This window comes from Heterocephalus glaber, unplaced genomic scaffold (assembly GCF_053883595.1).
Source record: "Heterocephalus glaber isolate CG9 unplaced genomic scaffold, H.glaber_assembly_v1.0 deba00000942, whole genome shotgun sequence".
Taxonomy (NCBI): Eukaryota; Metazoa; Chordata; class Mammalia; order Rodentia; family Bathyergidae; genus Heterocephalus; species Heterocephalus glaber.
Window position 1 is genome coordinate 3,878,201 of NW_028258174.1, and position 27,796 is coordinate 3,905,996.

At 44.1% G+C, this 27,796-nt stretch overlaps 1 protein-coding gene across 2 annotated transcripts in view; it reads left to right on the forward strand.

The window, feature by feature from the left end:
• Window positions 1-25,067, forward strand: part of Ccdc162 (uncharacterized) — a 213,248-nt gene extending 188,181 nt beyond the window's left edge. For both annotated transcript variants that reach the window (XM_087208651.1, XM_021251515.2), the window contains exons 38-47: window positions 4,405-4,554; window positions 5,072-5,125; window positions 6,768-6,935; window positions 10,567-10,719; window positions 11,070-11,249; window positions 12,127-12,279; window positions 13,338-13,547; window positions 17,348-17,468; window positions 22,062-22,174; window positions 24,872-25,067. In XM_087208651.1, coding sequence (XP_087064777.1) covers window positions 4,405-4,554; window positions 5,072-5,125; window positions 6,768-6,935; window positions 10,567-10,719; window positions 11,070-11,249; window positions 12,127-12,279; window positions 13,338-13,547; window positions 17,348-17,468; window positions 22,062-22,174; window positions 24,872-24,997 — 1,428 coding nt within the window. In that variant the 3' untranslated portion in view covers window positions 24,998-25,067. The remainder of the gene's footprint in view (window positions 1-4,404; window positions 4,555-5,071; window positions 5,126-6,767; window positions 6,936-10,566; window positions 10,720-11,069; window positions 11,250-12,126; window positions 12,280-13,337; window positions 13,548-17,347; window positions 17,469-22,061; window positions 22,175-24,871) is intronic.
• Window positions 25,068-27,796: the final 2,729 nt, after the last annotated feature.

Sequence of the window (27,796 nt, forward strand, 5' to 3'; positions counted from 1 at the left end):
ACAAACAATTTGTGGCTCAAGTTCTGCCCACCCTTCTCTGTAAGCTTCACCCCTCCTTGAGGATGAGAGCATGTAGGGAGGAAACGTGGGCATGCGCAGGAGGGCAAACCCACATCAGCTCAACTGAAGCTTGGCAAACACTCGAGGAGCTTTGTGTTGGGCCACCAGTGTCGGAACCCCCATCCCGAGCGTGTGCCTGGCAGGCTTCCAGCCTCTCTGGGATCACCTGCACTGACCAGGAACTCAGTCCCAAACTGTCCCCTGCCTTGGGCACCTTGTGTTTTAGCAGCACTACTGAGTGGGATTTGGCCTCCCCTATAGATCCCTGAAAGGGATCCTCTATGCCTGAGCCACCACAGATCAGGGTACTGACCCCCAATAACGAGCCTTCAGTGTCTGGGCAGCTCAGTGAGAACTCATTAGAGCCATTGCTAGCGTGTGTGAAGACTGCAAGTTCCAGCAGAGGCCCACTCTGGGAGGACAAAGCAAAGCAGGTGCTGGCTTGGCGGTGGATTACATATCGTTCCCCTTCCCTCCAGATGGTGGGACTCCATGCCAGGACACATGGACTGGAAAATGGGGCAGGCGCTGGCTCCTCCCTAACCTGGGTGCCTCTAGCAGGGCACAGGCTGCGCACGCAGCACACATCAAGGCTCTCCCCGCCCTGCTTCAGATCAAGACGGCTCCATTTCCTTCTATCTTTTTGTAGGCGCACCCTTGCCATCCTGGTCAGTCTTCTGTAGGTTCAAGGTTGTCTAGACCACAAACAGTGACTTTGTCCTGGGTGTTTTGCTTGAATCTGTGCCTATGAGTGTGTTGGGTTTGGGCAGCCTCATCACACTGATGCACTGAACTTCACCTGAAACGCACACTCACCCTCAAACATTCTGCTGCTCTGTAATATTTGCTTTGTTTTTCTTCCTTTTGTTCCACTTGTTGGACTTCTTGAGAGCTCTAGACATATGGACTTGTGTCATCTAGTATACCTTCTTTCTCTCAATTTTACGTCAGCCTGCCCTTGGTGTCATCAAATTATTAACATGGGGGACACAGGACAGGCCCGAGCCATGCAGCCCCTCTAGGTGCCCCCAGCCCATGCAGAGGACAAAGTCTTTCGGTAGCCAGGAGCCATCTGGCTACTGTCCCTGTTTGCCTGATCAGATGTCCTGCTGAACTCCAGGTACACTGTATCCCATTACGCTGACCAGTTTTTCTTGAGCCTGTGTTGAGTTTTAGTGGTGTTTGCTTTCTTCTTTGAATTTCAGAAAATCAGACTTTCCTAATCAGTTCTAATGTCTTCTCCAAATTTTATACCAAATACTCTGGCCTGAAGAAACCGACCTTTTCAAAAATCAGAACTCTTTTTTTTTTTTTTTTTTTTGCACCAGGGATCGAACTCGGGACCTTGTGCTTGCAAGGCAGGCACTGGAACCACTGAGCTAAATCCCCGGCCCAAAACTCAGAACTCTTAATAGCCTATTCTATGGGTTCCAGAGCCACTTTCATTTGTATGCCAAGGGTTATTCAATCATTCAGCACCCATTTATCAATTTCCTCCTTTTCCCCAGGTTCTTTATTACAAACCTGAAGGAAAAAAGTATAGCCCCTGCCCTGGAAGAGCTTATGGCCAGTTAGGTGAACAGAAAGTCCCAAGGAGGATGCCCAGGATACCACCTGAGCTCAGAGAAGGAAAACACACCCAACTAGAAGTTAGAGAAGGCTTCCTGGAAGAGGCGGTGTTTGGGCCACATCTAAAGTACACGTAGGAATTGGCCAGACAGAAAGGCAGAGGAGGGAAGGCAGAGCAATCTGGGAAAGGAGTATAGCAGGGCTCAGAGGACACCGGGAAGGTGGATAGGGTAGGTGCTCAGTGGCCTTGTGTACAATCCTTGGGCATCATCCTTTTATCTCAGAGTGAACAGGAAGCCACTGGAGCATTTTGTCAGCAGAACTGGGTGTTTTAGAAACAGCCTCAAAATACCTTGTTACATGGGATTCTAAGAGGAAGCAAACTGCAGGACCACAGTGTGCTCCCAACAGGGTACAGGACCAGACTCTTGCTATAATGCAGCCTGGTACCTACCGTGCACAGACTGGCTGTCTGGAAAAATCCCTGGGACAATTTAGTGCTCTTCTGATAGCACCATCCATCATGGCTCAGATCTAAATTCTGGTGATGGAATCAGCCCAGAGAGGGTGGTACCATTTACTGGGCAGAACTGGGCCAGTCGGCTGACTCTGTGGCTCTTACACACCCTGAGGGAAAGTGGGCAGATGAAGCCCACGTTGAACTTTGACACAAGCAGAGGTTACATTTACAGTGACCCAGGAAGGCAGGGCGAGTTGTAGAGCCGCACTGAGAGCTCAAGGATTATGCCAACAGAAGCCACCAAGGCTATATCCCAGCAGCTGTTGATGCAGACACTCCAGGTGCTGTTTCTGGAAGGTCAGGTACATATGTGCAGGACAAAGTTCACCTGAAGGGTGGGCAGCCCCTCACCTGGGGGCCCCACCTAGAACACACTTCCTGTTTCATGTTCCCCTCCAAGGGCTCTACCTGCACCTCCACCACCTCCCTCCCTTCAGACACTCTCTGGGCCATCCTTGAGCTGATCATTTCTACCAACCCCTGGGCTTCAGCACAGCCACTGAGAGAAGGAAGCAACACAGCTTCTCTGGCCCCTGGAGTTGCCCAAGGAGAGTCCTGGCCGGTCCTGCCAGTGTGGTATTACACAGACTCACTTAGCAAGTCTCTCCTCCTCGCTAGGCAAAACATCATGTTGGCTAGGAGAGGATGGCAGGCAGCCACCATAATTCAAATTCTGCCGTCTATATCTGCAGTGCAATAGTGACATTAGTTTGAGACATGATTGCCCCCTTAAGGAGCTGCCAAAAGCCCTGTTGGCACACCCATGACCAGGCACTGGTCCCTGGGACAGTACAGGGTGAGTCACTGGGGCTGGCTCCAAGCACTGACCCAGATAAGGCCACTGGCCACACCTGGCTAGACTCAGAAGTGGTCTTGTGACTTCTCATAGCTTTGGGCTTTCAACAAACTCAAGCTGGGAATTTGCCTTGTCATTACTAAGCCCTTCTACCACAAAGAAGTCAGAGTCCAAGAGAGAGAATCTGGAGTTCCTTTTGCTTTGTGTCTGTTTTTTGTTTCATTTTGTGTGAGCTGGACTCTTGCTATGTTGCCTAGGTTGGCCTCCAACTTTTGATGCTCCAGTCTCAGCCTTCTCCTGAGTGCTGGGATTACAAGTGTGAGCCACCGTGCCCTGATTCCCTTTGATTTGTGTCAACAGCTAATGATGGCTATCCTGGTGCTCACTTTCCAGGAGCTGGGTGGAGACCAGAAGGGTGATGGAGGACTGAAGCGGCCCTTGAAGAGGGCCTTGGAGAGTAAGCCAGGAAAAGCTGGGCTCCTCCCCCCAGCTGCCTGGCTGCTGCCCATTCAGTCCTATAGAAGCAGAGATTTCCATCAGATTCCATTGCCCATTCCAATTGCATCCTCCAAGCTGATACAATTGATGCCTTTTTAAAAGTAACCCCAAGGGCTGGGGATTTAGCTCAGTGGTTTCACCACCTGCTGCGCAAGGACTCAAGTTCGATCCCTGGTACCAGTAAATAAATAAATAAATAGTAACCCCAATGTGGTGGTGCACACTTGTAATCCCAGCATCCTTGCAGACTAAGGCAAGAGAGCCCAACCTGGGCAACTTAGCAAGAATCTGTCTCAAAAGAAAAAGAAATGGCCAGGGATATAGCTCAGTGGCGCAGCACCTGCCTGGAAAGCACAAGGTCCTGAATTTGATCCCTGGTACCAGGAAAAAAAAAAGCAAAGTAAAAGAAAAGAAAAAAAAAAGACTGAGGAAAGAGCATAGTGGAAGGGCTCTGGGTTCAACCTCCAGTAACACACACACACATACACACATACACCTTCTAATTAGTACATATCTTTTATTTTTATACATAGGAAGGCCCTCATAATATGCTATGAGGCCAGAGGTGGGAACAGAAGAGGGTCATACTGCAAACTCTAGGTTGGGGACAGCTCTCCCCAGATGACCACAGTTCAGAACAGAACTTAAGAATAGTCTGTAAGTAATAAATTCAATCTTCCAGATCATTTCAAAGGTCTGTCTTTCAAGGTCAGACAATTAAACATTGTGTTCTAATAATTTGTGATTTGACTTAGAACCTTTAAACATTTACCAAAGGATAGGGTAGCCTCCATTTGTCCTCTTGAAGCTGGCCCTGTTCATGGCTCCAGAGCCAACGTTTCAGTGCAGAGGGGAAAGGAATGCTGTCTGTAAGCCAAGGCCACATGTGCCCTGAGGCCTGGCATGGGGAGGCTGCTAGGGTCCCTGTCAGAGCTGCTGCGAATGATGCCCTGCCTGTCAGATCACTTTCGGGAAAGACCACCTCGAGGCCTGCCTGCTCTCCCTGGGCTGTGATGTGATGGCACGAGAGCGCAGCAACTTTGAGACCTACTCCATGTGTTACGAGCATGTGTTGCAGCACGCAAGGCAGAAGCTGCATCAGAGGGAGCAGGTAGGTGCCCAGGGAGCCCGCAGTGAGAAAGGGTATGAGGGGAGGCCCAGGATCAAGCAGAAGAGAAAGTAAAACTGGAATGAGGGAGAGGGGACCAGGTGGGGTGGTTCTGGGGCCTGAACTGAAGGGGGTGGTACTCCCCAGATTTCTCTCCTCATTCACTCCTCAGCTGCAATCATGGTGGCTCCAGCAACAGTGGGTTGTGTACTTTGGAGGTATCCATCGGGGAATACAAGTGGTGACCCACAAATGGACTGGGCCCCTTGGGGAAGGTGCATCACTGACCTTTCCTCCCTTATGAAACCCAAAGCACCTTGTGGTATTCTTGGTGTAAACATGAAGTTGGAATCTTTGAGGAAATTCTTTTCAGAATGTTACTCATGGGCCAGTCTCACTGACCAGAGGGTCTCAAAATTCAGTTCCACTGAGAAATGGGACATGTCAGGAGGGTGTTGTACTGAATTGGCTAAAGGAGTAAACATTTGAATTTGGTAGTGCATTGGTTTTCCCTTCTCAGGAGTTAGATGTGCTGCAAAGAAGTCAAGTTCCACCTGAAGACCACGCTGGTCAGGTAGGTCAGTTCCTACAAAGGCTCTCTTCTGCCTCCTCACATCCACACTCTCAGAGTTGGCCAGGGTGGGACTTCAGAGTGTCATTTGCTTGAGTCACCTGTCCAGAAAGTCCCTGCAGAAATACCCAAGGAGCTGGGCTAGGGATTTAGCTCAGTGGCACTGCACCTGCCTCGCAAGCACAAGGCCCTGAGTTCAATCCCTGGTACTGCAAAAAAAAAAAAAAAAAAGAAAGAAATACCCAAAGAGTATGCTTTTACTTTGTAAGCAATCTGCCTTGGGAGCCTTTTTTTTTTTTTTTAAATGAATGAATGTCTTCACTTCCATTAATACGCGTTTCCCCAACTTCCCCTGGAGCGTGAGTGTGCCCGAGGGTCCCCTTCTCATCAGTCAGAATAATCCAGCTGGGAAGGGTGGTACAAATTTGTAATCCCAGCACTCTGGAGGAAAGATATCAAACTGTTTCGTTTTGGTTTTTTGGTACCGGGGATTGAACTCTGGTCCCTGTGCTTGCTCAGCAGGTGGCGAAACCACTGAGCTAAATCCCGGGCCGTGAGCCTTTTTTTTTTTTGGTTGTTTTTGCAATTTTATATTGGGGTGGGGTGTGTTGCTGCTGTTGGGGGATATTGTTTGTTTTCTTTTGAGGCCAATTGAAGTTCATTCCAAAAATAAAAAGGTATGTTGGTGAAGGTGTCAAAGGAAGGCCAGTTTGGAGACAGAGGTCAAGACAGGTGAAGCATTTTCTCCAACTGAAAAGTGCTTAAGTAGTAGTTCCTTTGGGGCTATTTATTCAGTGACCATCTTTTGAGTGTACGCTGTGTGAATGACCCTGCAGTGAGACCTCTGAAGCATCCCAAGATTGTTCTGTGCACACTTGCACAGTGAGGTATTTATCTTCATCATTAGATTCAAATGGAAGTGCAATTTTTTTATACTAATCTATAAGGAACTGTTTCTTCAGTAGCAGTTTGGAAATACATATATATGGATGTATACACTGTGTATGTGCACTTCTGCTGCTAGTGATATAGGGGGAAATATGTAACTCCCAACCTGCTAGATGTCAGATATGCGGAGCTCGTGTTCCCTGCGGTCAAAGAATGAATTCTAAGGAACAATGGAAGTTAAGAGTAGGAAAATTTATTGGGGAATAGAAATAGTTCCTGAGAGACAGGAGGGGTCCTGAATGGGTTGCCAAGGAGCCCACTTCTCTGAGAAAGTTTTATGGAGCAACATCACAAGGGGTGGGTACAACATGGGTCAAATTATAATCAACTAATAAAATTTCAAGTATAGCCACTTAACAAATATTGATTCAATAGTAGCAAGGGCATATGTATGCCATCATTAACCTTCATTGATAAACTTTAGTCTTAGTAGGTGGGAGAGGATGGCCCACCCTAATAAAATAATGGTTTATTTATATGGGAAATCTCAAAAGGGTGGTACCAATAATCTGAAGTTTCTGTTTGTTTATCCCTTAGGGAAGTATGTAAATCTGGCCATTGTGATTTTAATCTTCTTCAGATGTACCCCTAGCCACAGTTGTGATGTGTTCTCCTCTTCTGGAGAGACTCTCTAAGGGCCCAGCTCTGTCTGGCTGCCTGTAATACTTCTACCTAACTCAGCTGTCTGTAACACTAGGTTGCAGAGCTCAGTCATGATGTAATCCTGGAACTCACTGGTCTGAGAGCTCAACTCACGGATTTAGAAGAGGAGAATCTGAATCTCAAAAAGCAGATTAGAAAAGAAATCCAAGAAGAATATCAAGCATTAGTCCAAGCTTTGTTTGTGACCTGTTTGCACATGAAAGTAAGTGTCCTGTGTATGTGTTCTGGGCAGCCCTATGGCTACACCAAGCGTTCAATGACAGAATGAACTTTGTGGTCACAAGAGATTCTTTGGACCAAGAATTTTCCAGCTGTAAGTTTCACTGGGGTAGAGAGAGAGAGAGAGAGAGAGAGAGAGAGAGAAATTATCATTATTCTGCATTAGATGCTTTAGGATAATTTATTTATATATATATATATATATATTTTTTTTTTTTTTTTTTTTTTTTTTTTTTTTTTTTTTTTTGTACCGGGGATCGAACTTGGGACCTTGCACTTGCGAGGCAGGCGGTGGAACCACTGAGCTAAACCCCTGGCCCATAGGATAATTTAGATGTTTATTTTTCACACTCTCCTGCTGGTTGCTATTGTTGCTATCTGGGTGTGTTACTAATACAGGGTGTATTATGATATAAGGATGATAATATGGACCTCTGAATAATATAAGGGAAATATAATTCCCAACCTGCTAGATGTCCAATACGCCAAGTTTGTGTTCTCTAAAATCAAAGAATGAATTCTAGGAACAATGGAGGTTAAAAGTAGGAAGTATTTATTGAAAGATAGCTTCTGTCCAAGAAAGAAAGGAACCCAGGCAAGTGGGTTGCCCACAGACCCTGCTTCTTAAGGGAGTTTTATAGAGCAAAACCATGAGGTGGGAGGGGGGTACAAGATGGGACAAAGCTATAGTCAACTAATAAGATTATAAGTATAGTTGCTTAGGTAACATCCGGTCCAATGGAAAATCACAGGGTAGGTATAACGTGGGACAAAACTATGGTCAACCAATAAGATTATAAGTACGGTCGCTTAGGTAATATTGATTAAATGGGGCTCAAATGGGAAAGCAAGTCACATGGCAATCTTACATGGACTGGTCAAGAACTTTCCCTGGAAGGAATGGGCTAGGGACTTTTCTGCCAACACCCAACACCCTGGTGCCTATTTAGAATATCAATCACTGTTGATCCCTAGGGCAAGTGTGTGGGTGTACTCATTTTTCCTGATCTTAAAACGTGACTTTCAGCAAATGCACCTCCAGCCACAGTTGTAATATGTTCTTACCTTCTGCACTAACTCTTTCAAAGGCCCAGCCCAGTCTGACTGCCTATAATATTCTAACTAACTTAGCTGTCTGTAATTAACAAGATGTTTAAATACTGCATTGTTTCTCTGGTGTGAGGAACTGAATGTGGAAATAAGGACTGAGATGTATAATGGATGTTGGAAAATGGGAGGAAAGTGTTCAAATGGAAAGGCAAATAGGGAGGAGGGAGGGAGAAAGGAAGGAAGGGACAAGAAAAAAAAGTGAAAATAGAAGGAAAAATGGAAACAAAGCTTCTGTACATAGGGAGGGGAAGGAGCTTGAGGGGGGACTGGGATAAAATAAAATAAAATTTATTTTTTTTAAAAAAAGAACTTACATCAAACTAATAAGAAGCAGGCTTAGGGCTGGGGATTTAGCTCAGTGGCATCACACCTGCCTCAAAAGTGCAAGGTCCTGAGTTCAATCCCTGGTACCTCAAAAAAAAAAAAAAATTATATTATAAGCAGGGGTGCTCTCTGCTTCGAATCCCCACCAGTGTCTACCACCATTCTTCCTACTGAGAGAAGCTACTCAGATGGGCAAACACATTGCCTGGGCCCAGCCGGACTCCAGTGGAGAGAGCAGCAGTCACCTCCTGGGTCATGTCATGTCAGACCTGGAATCAGCTTTCAGAGACTTTTCCAGCCCTCAGTATGCCCACCAGCCTTTCTCTCCATCCATTGTCAGGGAGCTGCTGACCTGTTACCAAAGAGCGATCCCAGGAGAGGAGTGTCTACAGCCAGTCACTTTCTTACAGTGTCCCACAGCTGTAAGATAGATGCCAGTGCCTAAAATGAGCCATCCAGGAACCTGACCCAGCTGCCCTACAAGGATAAATTTCAGTACAAACCTACAACCCCCCAAGTCTATCGTTTCTCCAACCCCACCCCTTCCCTGCCCTTGAAACCACTATTTGGATCCTTACCCCTCTCTCTCTCTCTCTCTCTCTCTCTCTCTCTCTCTCTCTCTGTCTGTCTCTCTCTCCCTCTCTCTCTCTCTCTGTCTGAGTTTCTTAGAGGGGTCTTTAGCATTATGTTAACAGACAATCCCAGGAATACTCTGCTTTGGCCTGCTCATTCCAGACAGGATTAGAGATTTCCCCTTATTTGTAAAGTACAAGATCTTAAAAGATCAAAACCAAAATGCACTGTGCCTAGTGCTGCCAAAGAGGGATAAATAGACAGTGAAGGCAGGAATTTGTTAAGCAGTCTTTCAGATGTGAGATTATTGGGAATTTTCTCAAATTGCTTTTAGCTTCTGCCAGATTTCTAGATAACAATAATTTTTAAAATGGACTCTCTACTTTTCCCAGGTTAAAGTAGTTCCACCACACTTCCCAGAGCAGGGCATCCCTACTCTGCTCCAGAATCCCATGAAGATGGCAACACTTCCACTGTGCCCAGCAGCCAGGCCTCTGCCTCAGTTCTGAGCTGGGTACCACTATCTGCCTTCTTGTCTGGGGAAGTGCCTCAGAAGTGAGAAGACACCCCTACTTCTCACCTAAGGACTCTGGGTGTCCAAATCTGCTCAGGCTGCCATTTAAAAACAACAGAAATTCTGTTTGAACAACAAATTCATTTTCTCAAAATTCTAGATGCTGGAAATCGCGGACCAGCATGAGCTATTTCTGGCTTGCGGATGGCTGCCTTTTCCTGTCCTCACAAGGTGGAGAGAAAGAAAAGGACTACTTTCTGTCTTTCTCTTCTTGTTTTATCTTTTTTTTTGGTACCGGGGATCAAACTTGGGACCTTGCACTTGCAAGGCAGGTGGTAGAACCACTGAGCTAAATCCCCAGCCCATGTCTTTCTCTTCTTGTAATGCTATAATCTTATCAAAATAGGGACCCATCCTGTGGCTTCATCTTAACTTTAATAACTTCCTCAAGATCTTATTTCTCTGGACACTGTCACTTTGGGGTTAGGGTTTCAGCATGTGAATATGGGAGGAGACACTCTTGAGTACATAGCCCTGTCCAAAGTTAGACTTAGCTTTCATCGTGCTATTTCACCATAAACCATTAGCCATAAGCTGCTCTGAATGGAATATTTCCTAATGTGGTTTCTGCTGGAGCCTGTAAAAGGAAGTCAACCAGCCTGATTTCTTCTTCTACTTGTCCATATTTAATGGAATTCCTTGGTAGTACCTCAGCTACAGTGTCTTCTGTGGTCAGATTTACTCTGAGTCAACCTAGCAGCAAAACTCCTCAGTTCCACTTTCCCTGTAACCCTCCCAGGGTGATATGGGCAGCAGGTTTTCTAGCTGTGCCTTCCCACTGTTCTCCCCACTGCCCTCCTGGCTCACTTTGCCTTGTAAGTGACAAGCAAGGTGCTCGAGCATGTCCGGAGCCCTGTGGATTACAGACAATGCTCAAGGACCATGAGTGTGACTTCCATGTAATACATGGTGGAGAAATTGTCTGGGTGGATAGTCTAGTGTGAAATCACTTCCAAAAGTTAGATTTTAGAAGGCAAACTAGCTCTTCTCCACTGTCCTTCCTGCCACCTTGACCTGAGCCTGCAATTTGCAGGAGAAGCTGGATGAGAATCAACTTAATTTGATCCAGAATGTGCGTGAGCTCATCGGCGAAGTCAGAACAGAGGGGATTGCCAATATGAAAGCGCTGAAGAAAAAATGGGGCTCTGCCAGACCTGATGAAGGGCTAAAAGAGAACCCAGCCAAAGTACGTGATTTTATTAAGCATTTCATCTGAGCATTTGCCCCACTGTTCACTGTTAACATGCCAGTCTGGTTTCCCTGAGAACACAATGTACTGGGAGAAGGGCAAGTGGTTCATGCCTGTGATCTCAGCCTGGGAAGCTGAGGCAGGCGGATCACACATTTGAGGCCACTCTAGACTATAGAGAGACCCTGTCTCAAAAAAATTAAGCAGAGGCTGGGGTTGTAGCACTTGGCCCTGGGTTCAACTGCAAAAAAATAAAAAGTAAGTAAATACAGAGGCACTGGGATTCACTGCAGTCTGTCCTCTTCTGGAAGGCAAGTTTCTGATGTTGGGATTCATCCCTTCCTCAGGGACAAGTGTTGGAAGGAGGCTTTTCTGAAAGTGAGCCTTGTTGGCAGGAACAGCTGCAGGCCGTGGAGCAGGACAATAGCCACCTGACCGCCCTGCTGTGCAAAGTGAGGACCCTGGGCCACTGGAGGCTGGCTGTGCAGCAGGCTCACTTCCATGGCCAGCTGAGCAGGGCAGAGAAGGTGAGTGCACCCAAGAGGGTGGCCAGTAGCCTCAGGGGGTGCTCCTGTGTCCCCTTGACTGCAGCTCCTGCACTGATGCAGCCACAGCTCAAACTGACAGCTAGAGATTTTTCCCAGGAAGAGGCGATATCAGAACCTAGGGAGAAACAGGATAGAAACAGAAGCAACTGGCAAGGAAGAATAGAGCAGAAAATGGAGCACAAGGGAAGTGAAAAGATGGAGAGATTTTACCCAAGGACTGAAGCTGCTTTGTCAAAATATGACCTATCTAGGGCCGGGGATTTAGCTCAGTGGTTTTGCCACCTGTTGCGCAAGCGCAAGGACCCAAGTTCAATCCCCGGTACCAAAAAAAAAAAAAAAAAAAAAAAAAAAAAAAATATATATATATATATATATATATATATATATATATATGACCTTTCTTTGAGTTTCATGCATGATAATCTGAGGAAAATGAAGTAACAAAATAATAAGTGGAAGTTCTGTCTGAAGGCAAATTGAAACCAAAGCACATATTGATATAGGTTTGGAAATTTCCATTTACCGTTTCTGAAAGTCTTTACTCTGAATCATTGTGCTATTGTTCATTAAAGTCACAAAAGCAGTGACCAAGAAGAGATCTGTTCCACCAGGAGTTTTAAAGGAGGATGGATGGAGGATGAAGAGGTTTAGTTTTTGGTTTTGGGGCTTTTTTTGGTTTTTTGGTTTTTGGGTTTTATGGTACTGGGGATCAAATTCAGGACCCTGCACTTGGCAAGGTAGGTGAGACCCCACTGAGCTAAATCCCTGGCCCTAAGTGGTTTAGATATTGATTGTGAAACTAAAAATACAGAAAGGAAATTTATCTCCTACCTTACTGTGTTTGGGATGTTTACAGGAATCTGTTCAAAGTAAAAAAGAATGTTTGCGCATCAAGCTAATGGCAGAACAAGAAGCAGGTTTATTTCGTCAGCAGCTACTGGCTCTCAGGCAGGCCCTGGCCAGGGCCCAGGCTGACAATGCAAGGCTATGGAAGCAGCAGGAAAAGCAGGTACCTCTGCCTCAGGACCTCCTCCTCCCTCTCTTTGGACACAGTCTGCAAAGCTGAGCGTGGCCACATGTGCGGCACCATGGCTGTCAGTAGCAGCCACCAGGGCTGCACAGTGTGAAGCTAGGCTGATGGCACAGCCAGGAAAGATATCTCTGCCGTCGGCCTCCCCTTCTCCCTCCTTTCCAGCCCAGAAACTAAGGCCAGTGTCCAGGAGGCTTTTATTCTTACTTGGATTTGGCTATGAGGTAAAGATACTACTCATCAGTATCAAAGGCATTTCTCAGGATCTAGGTCTCTTGAGTAGTCTCGTGGTCAAAGTGCTCTCTCCATGCCCAGGGAGTGTGTCCAGGCTCCAGTATGAGCTCCCAAGTGGAGAGTCTCCAGTCCTTTCCAGTGAGCTACACTGTCTTACTTTCAGAAGTGAGGCTGCACAGTGGAAGCTGGTACTGTGATAAAGGGTTTTAAGCCTACGCTTTTCACAATGGTGTCAACCCCCTGGCATGAATGAAGCAGGAGACTCAAAAAAAAAAAAAGCAGGAGTGAAGCAGGAGACTCTAGGTTTAGACTCATTTATTTCATGAAAAATACACTGAATATGACTAAACCCATAAGAATAAGCTGACACCCCACATTTGTCCTAGGCTTAGAACTGCTGAGTTTAAATATCAGCCCAGGAAAGCAGTGCATATTTAAAGCATGAAATGTAATTTGTGCTTTTTGTGCCGTAATTCCTCCATGAGTAGCTTCAGATGAGTTGGTTATATAAATTACTTGGTAAGTTGTAAATTACCATACAAACAGGAATAAATCATTATTGGCCTCATATTGGTATATGGTGGCATCGCCACTTACCTGGTTTTTGTTGTTGTTTACTTGTTTGTTCTGTTTACTTTTGAGCCTCAGGGCTCACAATCTAAGCATCAGGCCAGGCAAGGTCCTATGACCCTGCTGCTGGCTGACACAGGCCAGAATAGCTGGGTTGTCACCCCACAGGGACCTGCTACTGCCCCCGGAGAAAGGGTTCCTTTCCTGTCTGCCTTGGCCCTTTCCTGCCACAGGCTCACCTGCTGAAGGAGTTGGAACACAGAGCCACCCAGGAGGCCCTCACCCGACAGCAGCTGGACGTCATAAAAACTTCCAGCATGGAGAAGCTCCTGGAAGATGTGTGGCAAAAAGAACAGCAGCTCCAGCTCCTGACTGAAGAGGCAGAGCGGGCCTCCAAGCTGGGCCAACTGCAGCGCAGGAAGCTGGAGAGGGAAGTCTGCCAGGTGGGGCCCCCAGCGCAGCATCTTCCCACTCTCCCCTGCCCCTCCTGTCCTCCACAGCAGCGGCCCATCTCCCTCACTTCTGGGCACACTGGAAAATGGTCACATGTGCACCACATTGGGGTGACCCCTCGGACCTGGGCGACACACATGAAAACACCCTTCCACCCAGCTCTCATCTTTGAAATGGGATCCTGGAGAGGGTCCTAGGCAGCAAGTATTGTGCAGGCTATTACACGTTTTCCGAAATGCAGACAAAAATGAAAGGCAAAAATGGTTTGCAGACACAATATATTTTTGTTAAATTTTTCCCAAAGGGTAAAAAAAGGAAGACTATTATAATATTAATCCAAGTCCCAAGAAAGCGCAGTATAGAATGTAATTCAATAAAAAAGCAAAAAAGGAACTGCCTTACAGAGAAGGTACTTCACATACACCTACTTGCTGAGGAAAGCCTGTAACTCCTTCACCAGCCAGAGTAGGAGACAGAAAAGTAATTAGAAAGTTGAATTAGTAGCTAAGGGTTTCAAGTACTCAAAGAGAAGATAAATAAGGAGAATTCTATGGTTAAAACTGAATTGAGGGGCTGGGGATTTAGCTCAGTGGATCCACCGCCTGTCTCGAAAGCGCAAGGAGGAGTTCAATCCCCAGCACCAAAAAAAAACCACAAAAAAACTGAATTGAGGAAATGCTAAAGACAATCTTTATGTAGAAATGGAGAGAAGAAACAAGTAGCTTTAGAATAAAAGAAAATTAGAACTTTACTTTTATTTTATGAAAAATACACTAAAATACGACCAAATTCTAAAAAAAATTGACATCCCCCATTTGTCCTGTAAGTTATGCTTTTCTAAAAGTCATCACAAAATTAAGTTCATAGATTAGGTTCTCCAAAGTTCTCTCTGGTTAATAGCTAATTATTTTTTTAATGGCAAAGATTCTAGAGGTAGTCAAAACAAATCTTTTCAGATTTCTCTCAATAAATACATGTTTCACCATATAGACATCAAAACCCTTGGCCCTCTTTAAACTCCCTCTGCAGCTTTCCTGACAGCCTATGTACCCTGGTCCTCCCCGCCCTAAACAGCAATCAACCCTTGCCAATAAGAGCCCCGCACCCAGTGGCTTTTTTACCCTTCTCCAGCCTCAGGCCCCATGTGTGATAACAACTGACCTGGCCAAACACTGAGGCCCTCACCTGCCTCCTGCTCCTGGAGAGGTGGTTGGAGCATAGGCCTTGGAGTCAGACTGCCTGGTTCAGACTTCCCAGCCCTCCAGGTGTGTCACTCTGGGCATGGTCTGTGGCCTCTCTATGCTTCAGTTTCCTCATGAGTACAAGAGAGATAATACTCTTCGTGGGATTTGGGGGAAGATTAAATTAGATAAATAAAGTACTTACTATAGGGCCTGATACACAGCTCTCAATAAATGTTTATATTTTTGTCAAGACCATGAAGGCAGAGAAGCCTCAGAAACAGGTAGGGAGGCTTGGACTCAAACTCTGATTCTTGAGTAATCTTGGCCAAATCACTGCCTCTACCTCTGTGAAATGGATGTGGAGGAAGCTACCCCAAGATCAGTCCTCAGTAAACATGTTTCCTCTCCTAGTATTTCTCAAATTTATTTATCCCTGGTCTGGTTCAAGAAATCTTGATATGTTTCCCCTGGCTCCTACCCATGGAGAATGAGGATCCTATCCAAACACCTAGGGTACATAGAAAAACATGGGACCTAGTTTGTATTAAGAAGTTTTCCTAATTCTGGACTCTGATAATCTACTAAAATTTAAATTACATCTGGGAGTACACCCCAAACAGTTCCTAACACCTTAGGAAAGCTTGTGGCCACAGCTGCCTGTATGCAGGGCCATCTGGTGAAGTCTACATGGGAGGAAGATTTAAAACATATGTGCCTGAATTTTTGAAATGAGCATGTGTATTAGTTTCCCATGGTTCCCATAATAAATTACCACAATTTGGATGACTTAAAAAATAGAAATTAAAAAAATAGAAATTTATTTTATCACTGTTCAGGAGGCCAGAAGTCTAAGGTATTGGTAAGATTGGTTCCTTAAAGAATCTCAGGGGAAAACTGTCCTGGGTCTTCTTCTTAGCCTCTAGAAATGGCCAGCACTCTTCAGCATTCCTTGGTTTATAGTTATATCACTCCCATTTCTCTTCATCATCCCATGGCCTTCTCCCTTATGTGCTCCTCTGTATCTGTCTTACTTTCTCATTGCTGAGACAAAATATCCAATACCCAAAGTTAAAGGAAAAAAAGTTTATTGTAGCTCACAGTTTGTAGAAGTTTCAGTCCAGGATTAGCTGACTCCAAGGCAGGATGGCATGACAAAGAGGCATTGCAGAGGAGAAACAGTTCATGGCAGGCAGAAGGCAGCAGAGTAGCAAGTGAAAAGCTATGAGAATAGCACCTCTCTTTCTGTCCCTTATTTTCTATCCAGGCTACCTGCCCTTAGGATAGATAACACTTATGCCCAGGGTGGGGCACCCTTAATCCTAGCATCATACCATGAATCAATCCCAGCAGCACATACTTAATCCCAGCATCACACACTATAGATCCAGCCACCTCTAAAAAGCTCCACTTATGATCTCATGAAGTTTGGGGAGACACCTAGATACAAGCCATAACAGTGTCTCCTGTGCTCTTAAAAAAACAATGGTCAGGGTAGTATGGTGGTGCATACCTGTAATCCAAGTACTCTGGGAGTCTGAGGCAAGAGAATCACAAGTTCAAGCCTAGCCCAGGAAACTTAGTGAGACCCTGTCTCAAAAAACAAAGTATTGAATTTAGAGTTCACTGTAAACTCAGTATGGCCTCATCCTAACTTCACTGTATCTGCAAAGACACCATTTCCAAATAAAGTCACATTCTGAGGTTCTAGGAGGATATGAATTTTGAGGGATATTATTCACCACAATCCAAAATGTATTCCTTTTTTGGTAATTAGGAGATGATAAATTTAACAAGAAATACCTAAGGTCTCTGTAGATGAGGTCACTTTGGACCCAGCTCCTGTCCGGCTGGGGGACCAGGGTCAGGTGCAAAGGGAGAGCTGTTCCAAGAAATCCAGAGCCTGATGCCAGGGCTTGGCCTTGTCTCAGCCCAGGGAGTGATGCCCAGGGACCTCCCAGAGGTTCCAAGCTGAGATAGCAGTTTAGGATCCAGTCTTTCCCCCACTGTCAACAGTGCAGGGGCTCCGTGGGTCCTTTGAGCAGACTCTGTGACTTGACCCTGTGTGAGCTGAGTGCTAAATTTCCTATTCCTCTACCCATCTGGGAAATAAACATAAAAAATATACAAGGTAAGGCAGAAGGATCGAAAATTCAGTGCCAGCCTAGGCAACTTAGTGAGACCCTGTCTCAAAATATAAAAAGGCTGGAGATGTAGCTTGATGTTCCCTGGTTTCAATCTCTAGTATCACCAAATATATACATATACATACATATATATATATATATATATATATATATGTCCTTTTTAATATATGTCAATATATACATATATATGTAAATAAGCTCCTCGATATTATAATGTGATAAGGGATTCCAAGAGTTACTTTTGTTTCTCTTTGATTAGATATTAAATTCTGGTCTTCCTGAAGCCCTTGATTCTTAGAACAAGGTTAGGCCTAAATTCAGCCTATCCGGACCTTTGTGAAGACCTGTGCTGTTGGGGTGGCCTGGGGCTGATTCACACTCTTCCTCAGAGGCCCACTATGAACTTCAGGAACTAAAGTGAGCACACAGAGCATCTCTGCTTCCCAACCCCCCTCCCCTCAGATGAGAAGCCGGCTTGCCCAGGAGCAAAGCATGAAGCTGGATGCTTTCCAGCGTGTGGAAGAGCTACAAAGTCAGCTGAGTCATCCTGAGCAGCCATCCGTCCAGATGAGCTCCCAAGGCGGTAAGCACACCTGTCTCTGTCTCAGGAATCACCCAGTCTGGGGGGGTCTCCGTGACTGATGGTAACAAGCTGGGGGCTATTGAGTGGGTCCTCCCCAATGTTCATTGAGTGAATGAATAGCACATGAATGCATAAAGCTTAATTCTTTTTTTTTTTTTTTTGGTACCAGGGATCGAACTCAGGACCTTGCACTTGTGAGGCAGGCGCAGTACCACTGAGCTAAATCCCCAGCTCTGGATAAAGCTTAATTCTAATTTGCAGTCATAATTTTCTACCTTACCTTGGAGTACTCACATCGATTCCAAGAGGTTTCGATCCATAACAACTGGTCCCAGAAATTCATAATACATCCCCTAAGAACACGAAGTACTTCACTGATCTTGAAGCATCTTAGTGGCTTGGGACACTGATGATCACGTAACTCAGATGTTATTCATAAAGTGCACTATGATGCCTAGGTGTGGAGGATTAGGGGTGTCACACAAAAATGGCAGCTGAAATTCTCTGGATGACAGTACACTTGCTTCCTCCTCTGTCAGATGAGGACTAAATTCCTGGTTCTCCTCTAACTCTGACTATGGGAAATATCTCCAAACATCAGGATTTGCCTTTCGTTAGGATCAGCCAAGCCTCTTCCTTCCTATTATGTAGCGTAGCCTGGTGGTTGTGCTTGGGAAGAAGACAAGCCAGAATCCTGTTACTGCTGGCTGTGACCTTAGATAGGTTAATTAGTCTCTCTGCAAAACGGAGATGCCAACCTCAAAGGCTTGTTCTAGGATTAAGGAAATAATGCATATTTGATGCTTAGATATGAAGGAGATCTGGAGTGAGGTGCAAGGCAGGTAGGAAACCCTCCTTCCCAAGCTGGGGGTGGGGCATGAATGTCAGGGAGACTCTTCCCAGGGACTGGAGGGGAAGTTACTCCCCGGCCTCAGCCCCCATCTGTTCCCCTCTGCAGTGAGAAGAGGGGTTTGTGAGGATTTTGTCCATGTAGAGTCATAAGAGGAACTAGGTCATAGCTGTCTTTTGGTGCCTAATACTCCAAGGGGACAGTCATCAACTATAACAACAGTGATGAAAGGTAAAAATCAGCCATATATCCCACTCCTTCTTCCTTGGCTGTTGGCCAGCTGGAATTTTTTTTTTTAATTGAGTCAGGGTCTCAGTATGTTGTCCAGGCTGGCCTTGAACTCACTATGTAGCCAAGGCTGGCCTTGGACTCTTCGGTGATCCCACTGCCTCAGCCTCCTGAGTGCTGAGATTCCAGTTGTGAGCTGAGGCCAGCTGGAATCCTAAAGAGTTCCAGATCTCTGCTTCCTATAGCAGCAACAGCAGCTTCCCTGTGCCCCCTATCAAAACACAGGCACAGTCAAAGTGATGCTCTCTTTATTTCGCTTTAATGTGGATTCCCCTGGATCTTGCAATTCCTGAGAAACTCTAATTTGTTCTAGAGTAGTTACTCTCGAAATTCTTAAGGAAAACATGAGGTCAGCTGGCTCACAAAACTATAAAATGTTCATAGGTGGACTGAGTCAAGGCAGCCTGAGCAAACTTTGAGCTGTTTTGTGAGCTGTTTTATCTCTGTCCCTAGGCTCTGAGAAGGCTGGGAGCAGAAAGGAAGTGAGGCAGTGACAGGCAGTAAGAGGACTACCACCTCTGAAGCTTCCATCCTGTGCTCAAACACAGCAAGACAGGGGTAGGGTGTGGACATGGGACAGCTATAAAGAATTGGGCTCTGACTAAGCTGACATGGGCCATGTGCCCAGTTTTGAAAAAATCCCTGAAGCCAGGGAGTAAGATATCTGATTGTCTTGGGCCAGCTCACCATTTCTCCCTGGGAGCTGAGGGTGGATCAGCTCACTCTGTCCTCTCTGCAGCAACTATTTTAAATGTCCCTCATCTCTTTAGCCCTCACACACCTCCCCAACCCTTCATCTCCAACTTCAGGGGAACTAAAAAGAGGTACTCCCTCTATTTCTTATCTTAGTCCACTACATGGATAGTCATGCTTTGCCTTCCTTCCAGCGAAAATGGAAGAAGGTGCCTGCTCTGGTGTGGATGTGGTATGGGTATGGCCCCCAAGTTTCATGTGTGGGGTGCTTGGTCTCTAGTGTGGGATTGCTAACAGGCAACAGGACCTTTAAGGGATGGGGCCTAGTTGGAGGTCCTTAGGTCACTAGGACTAACCTGGCTTCATGTTTCCAGATGTGATCTCTTCTTCCCTTGAGTGCCCAGCAGTAAGGCTCTCGCTAGGTGGGGTCTGGAACAACTGGACTCCAGACTCCACCCCCACCATAGGATCTTGGACATTGACCCTCCAGAACAGTGAATGAAATAAACCTCTGTTCTCTATAGAATCGTCCTACCTCGAGGGATTCATCATAGCAACACAAAATAGGCTAATACAGTGCCCCTTTTCCTCCTTGGGGCCAATCACTGTGGACAAGATCTCATTTGCTCCTACTTTCTCAGGGATCTTGAAATATTCTTTATCTGCTTCCTTTCTACACACTTGCATGTCCCATCCATGCATCCTTCTAATCTTGCAGCCAACAATTATATGTTAATCATGTTTGTGCCAAAATCATAAAATCCACTGTAAACTAAAAGCCTCCTTTCACCACATATTTCTTCTCCTGCTACTGGCCTTCCTCTTTTCCTTCAGTCAAACTTCTAAAAAGAGTGCTGGGTATGTAGCTCAGTGGTAGAGAGCTTTCCAGGAGTACACAAGGCCCTGGGTTCAATCCCCAACACTGCAAACAACAACAAAACTTCTTAGCCAAGGATTTAGCTCAGTGGTTCCGCTGCCTGCCTTGCAAGTGCAAGGTCCCGAGTTTGATCCCTGGTGCCAAAATAAAATAAAATACTATTTTTGGGCCAGGGATTTAGCTCAGCGGTGCCGCTGCTTGCTTGCAAGCACAAGGTCCTGTGTTTGATCCCTGGTACAAAAAAAAAAAAAAATTACCTATACTCACACAAATAAGTTAATGAGTAACAGTGGCTTAAACATTATGAGAATGTCACTTCTGATTAACAAAGGCTAGAGGTAGGCTATCTAGCTGGCTATGACGGTGGCTCTGCCACCATCAGAAACCCACGTTTCTCTCACAATTTGCCATTCTCAATTTGTGGCTTCTACCTCATGGGTCAAGATGGCTGCTTAAGGTCTCTAGACAACAGGAAGAAGGGAGACAACAAGAGTCTACCGCTTCCTTCCTGGAAGTCATGTATGGCACTTCTGTATATATCTTATTGGCCAACACTTAGCCAAAAAGCCACACAAAGGAGACAGGAGAAAATGTAGCTTTTACTCCAGGACACTATGTGTCTAACAAAAAGTTTGGGGTTCTATTGGGGGTTTTGGGGGGGGTACTGGGGATCAAACTCGGGTCCTTGCACTTGCGCAGCAGGCGGTGAAACCACTGAGCTAAATCCCCAGCCCTAGGGTTCTATTGTTAAAGAAGAAAGGGAAGAATGGTACTTGGGAGCCAAATATAGGTCTCCATCATGCCACCAACAATCAGTTTTATCCCCACCACTTCACTGAAACTGCTTATGCCAGGATTTCCATGATTTGCACATTTCTAGATACAGAGAGTCTTCACTTCCTGCCTACACAGCACTGGAAATAGATGGCCACACCCTTCTCTTCTGCTTTTTTTTTTTTAATTTTTTTTTTTTGCTCTCTCCTCTTCAGTTCCATGGCACTGCACCTTGTGATTTTCCTCCTTTCTCTCTGGCTGCTGCTTCTAAGTCTTCTTTCTAGTTCTTCCCTCTGTATCTAACTTCTGTATATATCAGAGCTATTCAGGCCTCTGGCCTCTTCTTTTTACATTGTTCCTGGATGCTACTTGTCTGTGTTCCCATGGCTTTAATATTTGCCAAGTTCACACCTGCAGCTTGAAACTCTCCTCTGGGCTCTAGACCCACATATCTGATGACTGCTGGATGTCTCCACTCTGGCGTCTCCGGCTCACAAGCTCAACAGGTCGAACAGAACCTGCCTTTCTCTGCTCCTCCAGGCTGACTCCTTTAGGGGTAGAGGAGGCACCATCTCAGCAAATGGCCTAGCCAAAGATCCAGTGGCCTGAGCCAGAAACTTGAGAGCTGTTCTTGACCCTGCGAACCCAGTTAATTACCACACACTATTAATTTGAATAGCCCCAGTCTCTCCACTTCTATCTCCCAGAGTCCAATTCTCTCATCATCTCTTTTACTTGGAAATGTGATTCTCAGGCAAAACACTCCACCCAAGATTGTTTTATTTTTGTTTTTGCGGCACTGAAGATTGAACCCAAAGCTTTGCACATTGCTATATCCTCAGCCCTTTTCTATTTTTTATTTGAAGACAGGGTCTAGCTAAATAACTAATTGCGATGCTGGGCTCAAACTCATAGTCCTGCCTCAGTTGTCCAAAGTACTGGGATTATAGGCATGTGCCACCATGCCCAACTTCATCCAAGTTTTGACATCTTCACTCAAAATTGATGAAGTCAATTTAGATGCCCATTTTAAGCTCTAAAGTTTCATAAATTAAATATATACCTACACCTTCCCACAGAGATCTAACTTATAAAATGTTTAACTTTATAGGCCTTGTATCCCTACGTTCCCCTTCCACATCATCCAGATACTCCCACCCACACTTTATAAAGACTAATCTGATGAGCAGTCAAATAACAGGAAGGAGTCAAAGACCAAAGACTGTAAGTAAAAGTAAGTTTCATTATATGTATGAAAATTTCAAAAATTTAAATCTGATGTTATGGCTTTAGGGATACTTCAAACTTACGTTCAAAAAATTTTATACCAGGATCCCTCTAGATACTTTGGATCTGGATAACAAAACTCTTCATGTTGGTATAGTTAAGCTCAACAGCACTTTCTCTATCACAAGTCAGTCAGTTGGTGTGGTAGCCAATATCAACACTTTCTGAGATTTATCTCTAAATTTCTTTCGTTTTCAAATGTCACCTGTAACTGGTTAGCAATCAAATCTTTTATCTGAGTTCCTTGAAGAGCAAAAATAAATAATTTCAGAAGTTATTTTAAACTAGAGAAATTATCCTCCAACAAAGCTCTTGGAATGCAGATTATTGCATATTTGAAGAACTTTTTTAAAATATTCCAGCTTTGGGCCAGGGATTTAGCTCAGTGGTTTCAGCACCTGCTGCGCAAGCCCAGGGACCTGAGTTTGATCCCCGATACCAAAAAAAAATTCCAGCTTTGAGTTTATATTTTTAAAAATTTACATTTTCTTCTATGACCTCCTCCATATTACCTTAATAAATATTTTATTCTTTGCTCCAGTATCTTTCAAGTCCCTTCTAGAGGTTTACATATCTAACCACCACATTTAAGAGTTCTCGGGGCAACCCACTCTCCGGTCCCCTTTCTGTCTCTTTTAGACAGATGCTATCTTTCTCTCAATAAATTTCTCCTTCGGGCTGGGGATTTAGCTCAGTGGTTTCACCGCCTGCTGCGCAAGCTCAAGGACCTGAGTTTGATCCCCGGTACCAAAAAAAAAAGAAGAAATTTCTCCTCTTCTTGGAAAAAAAAAAAAGTTCTCCTCTTACCTTGAGAAAAATTAACAGGAAAAGATATAACCATTTCTTTCTTTCTTTCTTTCTTTCTTTCTTTCTTTCTTTCTTTCTTTCTTTCTTTCTCTCTTTCTTTTGCAGTTCTGGGGATCAAACTCAGGACCTTGCACTTGCGTGGCAGGCGCAATGCCACTGAGCTAAATCCCCGGCCCAACCCTTTCATCAAGAAAATGATGCCATTCTAAGAAGTTGATTGAAGGTGTAATTCTGAGACAGGGTCTCACTAGTGGAGTTTCCCTAGTGAAACTATCTTGGCCTGGAATTTTATCACAAAAGATTTTAAACTATAAATTCAATTTAATAGATGCAAGATTATTCAGGTTATCTTTTTTTTTTTTTTGGTACTGGGTATCGAACTCAGGACCTTGCATTTATGAGGCAGGCACAGCGCCACTGAGCTAAATCCCTGACCCTGAAGGTGTAATTCTGAAACTGATGGTCTAGTTAATGGTCCAAAAGTTTATGGCAGTATTTCCATATGTGCTGTTAAGAGAGGGAAGACAAAGGTTGGGAACATATCCATTTGAGATCTTAACCAAATCAGGGCCATGTTATTAATGTTCACCATTTGCTGGACTCACCAATCTGTGTACGGTCATCTTTCTCCAAAATGTGAATTCTAGTGCAGTCGTTCTTGTGTCCAGAGGGAACGATTCCGGGCACCCTACGGTAACATAATACATGGTCTTGAGTAAGACCCTCACATAAAGTCCTGTTTGCATACAACCTACACACACCCTTCCATATATATTTAAATCATCTCTATATTAGCAAATGCTATGCAAATACTTGTTTTACTGTATTGTTTAAAGAATAACGACAGGAAACACTCTACATGTTCAATGCAAGTACAATATTTTAAAAATATTTTTGATCCATAGTCCATTGAATTCACAGATGCAGTGCCATATACAGAGAGCCAACTGTATATGTCTACTTGTTTCTGCAAAAGACTTTTACAAAAAGAAGCAAAGTTCTGTTTGTATTGTGGGACCACAAGATCCAGCCCATTTCCATTTCTCTGCTGAGAATTCTGAGTACTTTGCAGGTGTTAGTGATCACGACCGAGGGCTGAAAAGGCTGCTAAGTAGCTAAGTGCATGAGTAGAGATCCACCATATTTGAGAGACCTAGGAGGGTCATGGTCTAAGGCATTGGCCATTGCCCTACTAAATAAATAAACCCTTTAATGAAGTGTCTTGTGATTCATTAGCTTGCATACAATGTAGAAGCCCCAAGCAAAAAACTTTAGGGCAGGAAAGGCACAAAAGTAATTGGAAAAAAAATAATAATAATTGGAGCTGCTCCAAACTTATCTAAGATCTGACTTCTGAAGCAAAGCCCATAAGTCAAGTCAGATAAAAACTGACTAAAGAGGAATTTATACATGGCTGGAATGTAAGAACATATTTCTAAAAAAGCACTGTATGGGCCGGGGATTTAACACAGTGGTTCTGCCACCTGCCCTGCAAGTGCAAGGACCCGGGCTCAATCCCCAGTACCAAAAAAAAACCCTAAAAAAACAATAGCACTGTGGTAACATAAATGATAAAATATTAAGAAATTTTGGGGTTGCTCCAAACAGGAAAATCTTTTCTTCCTTAGTTGGAAATGGCTTTCCATTGATGGATTAATTCTGACCAGTTCCCTTCTTGACAAGTGGCAAAATATAGAAGCCACACTAAAGACCTCAGACTGAACAAATGATTTTAGTCTCACCAATAACAGTGGCTTTCTATGACGCTATAATAAGAATTACTCACCAGCTTTTTTTTAAAAGCCCAATATCTATTTAATATTACAGGTGTCTATTAAACACAAAAAAAGGACTGATGAAGTTTTCCTAACCAATGTGGCAAAAAATGTTCAACTTACAGCTTTTCAAGTCCAAACAGCTACATCCAGAATCCCATTCAAACTCAACTGGTAATCCTTTTTTTCCCCAAAATTTTTTTCTGTGAGCACTCAAGTGAAGTGAATAAAAATGACTCTAAACTCCATTAACTGTCTTATCTAATTTTTATTTTATTTATTTATTTATTTATTTATTTATTTATTTATTTCGTACTGGGGATCGAACTCAGGACCTTGAGCTTGTGAGGCAATCATGGTGCCACTGAGCTAAATCCCCCCACACACCCCCTGTCTTATCTAATTTTTAATCAGTGTTTAGAAGATAGTATTGAAGAACTGAGATGACTACATCTTGAATTACCTAGGTAAATAAAGTGGGCTTTGGCCCCAGATTTTAAAACAAGCACTGCTTTGCATTGCTACAAGCTGCTTCTTTCCATTGGTCACCCCACAGGCTCTGCAGGCACCTTACTAGGTAGGTGGAATAGTCAAGACAGAAGGCCTTGCTGCTAGGCTGTGTCTGCTAAAAAGTGAAAAACGACCGTGTTTGAACAGTGATTCATCCACATACACTTCAAAGCATTTTTTATGTTTCACTTAAAGAACACCATCCTCTCTCAACAATATCAAAACTAGCCTCAGAATTCAGTAAAGTCTTAATCCAGGTTTTTCTTGTTATTGTTCAGATATGAAAATCTATCTTGGGTAAAGAAATAAATAGATGAATGGAACAGAATGGACCAGAAGAAATATATTTACATACATAAATTTATATATTGCTATAGTTTGATCTTAAATGTCCTCTGGAGGCCCATTGTGCTGTTGGGGAGTAGTGGAACCTTGAAAGATAGGGTCTAGTGGCAGGAAGTTATGTCACTGGGAATATGCCCTGAAAGGGAATATTGGAACCACAGCTCTCCTCTCTTTCACTTCCTGGCTACCATGAGATAAGCAGCCACTTCCACCACATACTCCTCCCATGATATAATGTCCCACACAGGCCCAAAGACAATAGGGTCAATTTATAATGGATTAAAATCTCCAAAACTGTGAGGCAAAATAAACCTTTCTTCTTTTTAAGATGACTTATTTCAAGTATTTGCTATAGTCACAGAAAACTAACACATACATGCTATATGAGGGTTTTCAAGTTATGGAGAAGGCTGAGTCTATTTGGAGTAAATTAAATAATTAAACTAATGAATTCTAAAGAGATTAAAGATCTAATTTTTCACAAACACTCAAACATTTCTGAAACAAAATATTAAAAAACCTACAAGACCCAAGAAGAAAAGTATTAACTGATATCAAAAGTAAAACTTTAGGGCTGGGGATTTAGCTCAGTGGCATCATGTCTGCCTCGGAAGCACAAGGTCCTGAGTTCGATCCCTGGTACTGCAAAAAAAAAAAGAGTAAAACTTTAGCTGGGCATCGTGGTACATGCCTATAATCCCAGCATTTAGCAGGCTGATGCAGCAGAACACCCATGATTGTGAGGCCAGCCTGGACTCCATAGTGAAACCCTGTCTCAAAAAAACTAAAACTTCAACATGGTGATACTATACTAGTTATCAATTCATTACATATCAGCTCCAAATTTACCCTTCATTGTTTGCTCTGCAATAACTAGTCTGGAGCCTGTAAATGTTTCCTCTTTGCCACTTGGCAAGCTGTTAAGCTCCATCAGGAGAGGGTGCTAGAGTGACCCTGTGGGAAGAAGGGTTTATCTTCCAGGGCCCAGTATGCAATTCTAGGCAGGCATAGACATTATGCACTGTGTATAGTGTCTGTAGCCCCACACTCTTGTAGTGCATGCAGCTTCTGCAATATCTGGCACCAGTGATACATAAACTCTATGGTCACATTCCATGGGCATAGCACCTCTTAGGAAGCATTCCTCCAGTACCTATTTGGGTGGCTTTGCCACCTCAGTGAACTTCTTTGCCCTCCAGTAAGCCTTGGCTAGATCCTCTCCAAAGACATCTGGATCTCAGCTCTGGAAGGTAGTGGCTGCTCCCTATATTTGCTATCCTTATATTCTTTAGAGTTTTCTTTATCACTTATCAGACAATTCCCCACTCTGCCTCACACTTGTTATAGTTAATAACTCTTTATATTAAAATTTCCCTGTTTGAATTATTGTGTGATTTCTGTCTCCTTATTGGCTCATAAATGATACAGAATTGGTAGCAAGTGTAGGGTGTTTCCTGAGGATAGGCTCATAAAGACAGGACCTCTGGACTTGTTGCCCTTGTTATAGCTTGTATCTAGATGTTCCCTAAAGCCTCATGCAGTCATAAGTGGGGCTTTTTCAGGGGCAGCTGGATCTAGAGTGTGTGATGCTGGCACCAAAGTGGACTAAAGTGAGTGGACTGAATCAACCCACTGATTGGTTTGGCACCACCCTAATCCCAGTAGCCTAGATACAATATAAAAGGGGCAGAAAGAAGCTGATAAAGCCCCTTGCTTGTTCTCACCTGCCATGAACTGTTTCTCCTCTGTGATGTCCCTCTGCCATACCACCCTGCCTTTGAGCCAGCCTATTATGGACTGAAACCTCTACAAACTGTGAGTTAAAATAAACCTTTTCTCCTTTAACTTTGGGTGTTGGGCATCTTTTCTCAACAATGAGAAAGTAACAAAGATAGTACCCTTAGAATGGGCACAGATTGTTATGTTAATGTCAACCAAAGGGCATTTATAACAGAGAAGGCTTTTATTAATCAAGATGATAAAACAATATGCTCTGGGCTGAGGGTATCAGTTTCATTTCCCAGATACACCACTGCTTGCTCAATGGGCCCATGAATATGGCCATAATGGCAAATATATAGATTATTTATGGGCTGAAAACACAGACTTCCCCTTCTCCAAA